The sequence below is a fragment of the Trichosurus vulpecula genome, chromosome 4 (genome assembly GCF_011100635.1).
Source record: "Trichosurus vulpecula isolate mTriVul1 chromosome 4, mTriVul1.pri, whole genome shotgun sequence".
NCBI classification, from domain to species: Eukaryota; Metazoa; Chordata; class Mammalia; order Diprotodontia; family Phalangeridae; genus Trichosurus; species Trichosurus vulpecula.
In genome coordinates, this window is record NC_050576.1 from 371,541,233 (window position 1) to 371,543,904 (window position 2,672).

Sequence of the window (2,672 nt, forward strand, 5' to 3'; positions counted from 1 at the left end):
AAAAACTATAAACTAAAAGCAAATAGGGATTGCAAAATTGTATAGAACAGGATCTTTATAATTTCACTAAACTGTGCAGACAATTCAAACACTACTCCTGTGCTTCTATTATCAGTTTAGGCTTCTACTCAGTGTCTTCTCTCAAAGGGTAAGGAAGCCTGCAACACCAATATAGTTGGCCAATTCAATGAAAATCATCAAATTGGTTAGCATCCTACAGACAAATATGCATTATCAAGTGGATTACATGAAATATACCAGCTGATTACGTGAAAGCTATAGAATCACTCTCTTTAAACTACGCCTCTAAGCTGGATTCAGACTGGAAGAGATTGCATTTTTTTCTTTTTCCCCCCCTACATTTTAATACAGGTAGAACATTGAATGATTCCTTCACTTCAGCTCCTTCACAGCCAAACCAGGAGGTGGGGACTGTTTAAGTTTCTCTGCCTCCTCTTGGTCTGTGATGACCAACGTGTACATGTACCTGCTGCATCGAACCTTAAACTTCACATTGTCCTTGTTTTTCTTGATCTTGACAGATTTGGCATCTTTTCTACCGGCTGTGAGCAGGAAGTCTTTTATTTCCTTGATTTTTTGGGGCATGGCAGCGGTAGCGGGACAAGAGGCCAAGAGGTCGCACCTTCATCCCCTGGAGAAGGACCAGGCAGCCCCGGGCCCCAACAACTGGAGGATGGCACCAGATTGTATTTTTAAGGCAAATACTGACAATTCTAAAAATCAGTCCAGCACAAATACTAATTACATTATAAAATCAGTACAGTAGAAATCTGAGGTAATACTAAGTTTATCTCTAACAAACCCAAAGTAGATGCGGAGTTGGGTATATAGGGTGTTCAGGGAGGACTAGCATCTCTGGTGGCCACCTGCTACCCAACTCTCACCCGTGGCTCCAAGAAAGTATAGCATGAGCAGCGGCCACACCCTAGTAAACCATCTTGGCAGACAGGCTTAATTGGTTTGAAGGTAATCTATAGGCCTCAAACCCATTGGTGAGTTAGGGGGTTGAATATCCCAAGCATGTGAAGACTTTCCTTGGCAGAATGGGCAGATAGCAACAGTTTGTTCCAACGACCATGAAGGCAGTGGAAGCAGGCACTGTGGAGTGCTTAGAGCTTGTTCAGACATTGAAGATGCCAAGGTCATCCACTGCATCCCAGGCCATCACCAGTCATCTTGACTTTTGTCTCACCATTGTAATTCAATTACTATGGAAGAGACAGTGAGGCTGACAATGTGTAACTCTACCTCACTTAAAGACATCACCTCATGACGTCATTGCTCCTCTTTGAAAACAAAGGACGAACAACAACAGATATGGGTAAGCAATTAAGTCTAGCTGGTAGGCTACAGAATTTAACACCTAAATGATGGAAAACAGACTCACTGACCTTTGCACCAGCTTTACTGAAATGTCTGCTGGAATGGATAAGCTACAGAAGGATACCAAAACCTGCTCTTCTACATTCAAGGATTTCCTCGAGGTGTAATCGTGGCTGGTCTCTCATTTGGACACTATTTGGGGGGCATGTAGGGTACCCTTCAAGTTAACATCAGTCTCCATGATGAAGTTTCTATGGATTTTGAAATTTCAAAAACAGGAGTAGAGAGGAACCATTTATTCAGTTGATTAAATATGACTTCCACCTCTCATGTCCATCGAATGCTTTAGCATATTAATGAGAGGGGCCATCAAGATAGAAAACCTGGGGATAAAGCAACAGTAATGTCCCTACAAACCTGAGGTCTTTCATTAGTGTGAGAATTCTCTTCTGCAGTACATCCTCCACTTTGCATGGATCCTTATGGACTCTCCACTAGAAATGCCAACTGCTTTTCAAATTAGGCTTTCTCTAATATGGAAAATATGTGGTACTGCTGGATGGCTCAGACCAATTCAGTATATTAGGCAGTACTTGGGGAACCATCTTCTATAAGAAATCTTTCTCAATCTCTCTTAATTCTAATGCCTTCCCTCTGTGAATTATTTCCAATTTATCGTGCATGTAGCTTGTTTGCACTTATTTGTTAACAAGATATCTCCTCAGGTATATTGTAAATTCTTTAAGGGAAGAGAGAGTGGTTTTTTGCCTTTGTGTCCCCAGAGCTTAACACAATGACTGGCACATGGTAGCCACTTAATAAATGCTAATCAACTTACTGAGATAAATCTCCACCCCACAGTCTAGCAGATCTTATAGCAACAAATTCATAAACCATTGAAGATAGTCACGAGCACTATAGAAACCAAATGGCATAAACTAATACTGATATAGGCCATACCAGATTTAAAAATTCATTTACCATTTTTTATTCCTCTTCACCCTGGAGGTGAAATTTGGTGACTGTGCTTGTCCATCTAGTCAGCTTCCAAGGTATGCATCTTTAGGGATGCCCAACTTGAAAGACAAGGTATTTCACAAATGCCTAAAATGGTTACTGATTACTCCTAGGGGCATAAGAGAATGTCAAGACATTCTCCTGCTACTAGTAGTACAGAAATAGGCTTAACACATTCATATCAGGAGTTCATTACAACATGTAGAGAACATGAAAGGAAAAGTATAATAAACCTGATTTCCCCATTACAATGTGGATAGTCAAGGAACAGATATGAAATAAGAATCTTGAAGAACATTCCAAAACTAAAG

General features: G+C 40.6%; 1 protein-coding gene across 1 annotated transcript; it reads right to left on the reverse strand.

The window, feature by feature from the left end:
* Positions 1-381: 381 nt before the first annotated feature.
* Positions 382-606, reverse strand: LOC118849219 (60S ribosomal protein L38-like). The gene has a single exon (XM_036758298.1). It carries the CDS (start codon positions 604-606, stop codon positions 394-396), a length of 213 nt encoding a protein of 70 aa, XP_036614193.1. The 3' UTR covers positions 382-393.
* Positions 607-2,672: the final 2,066 nt, after the last annotated feature.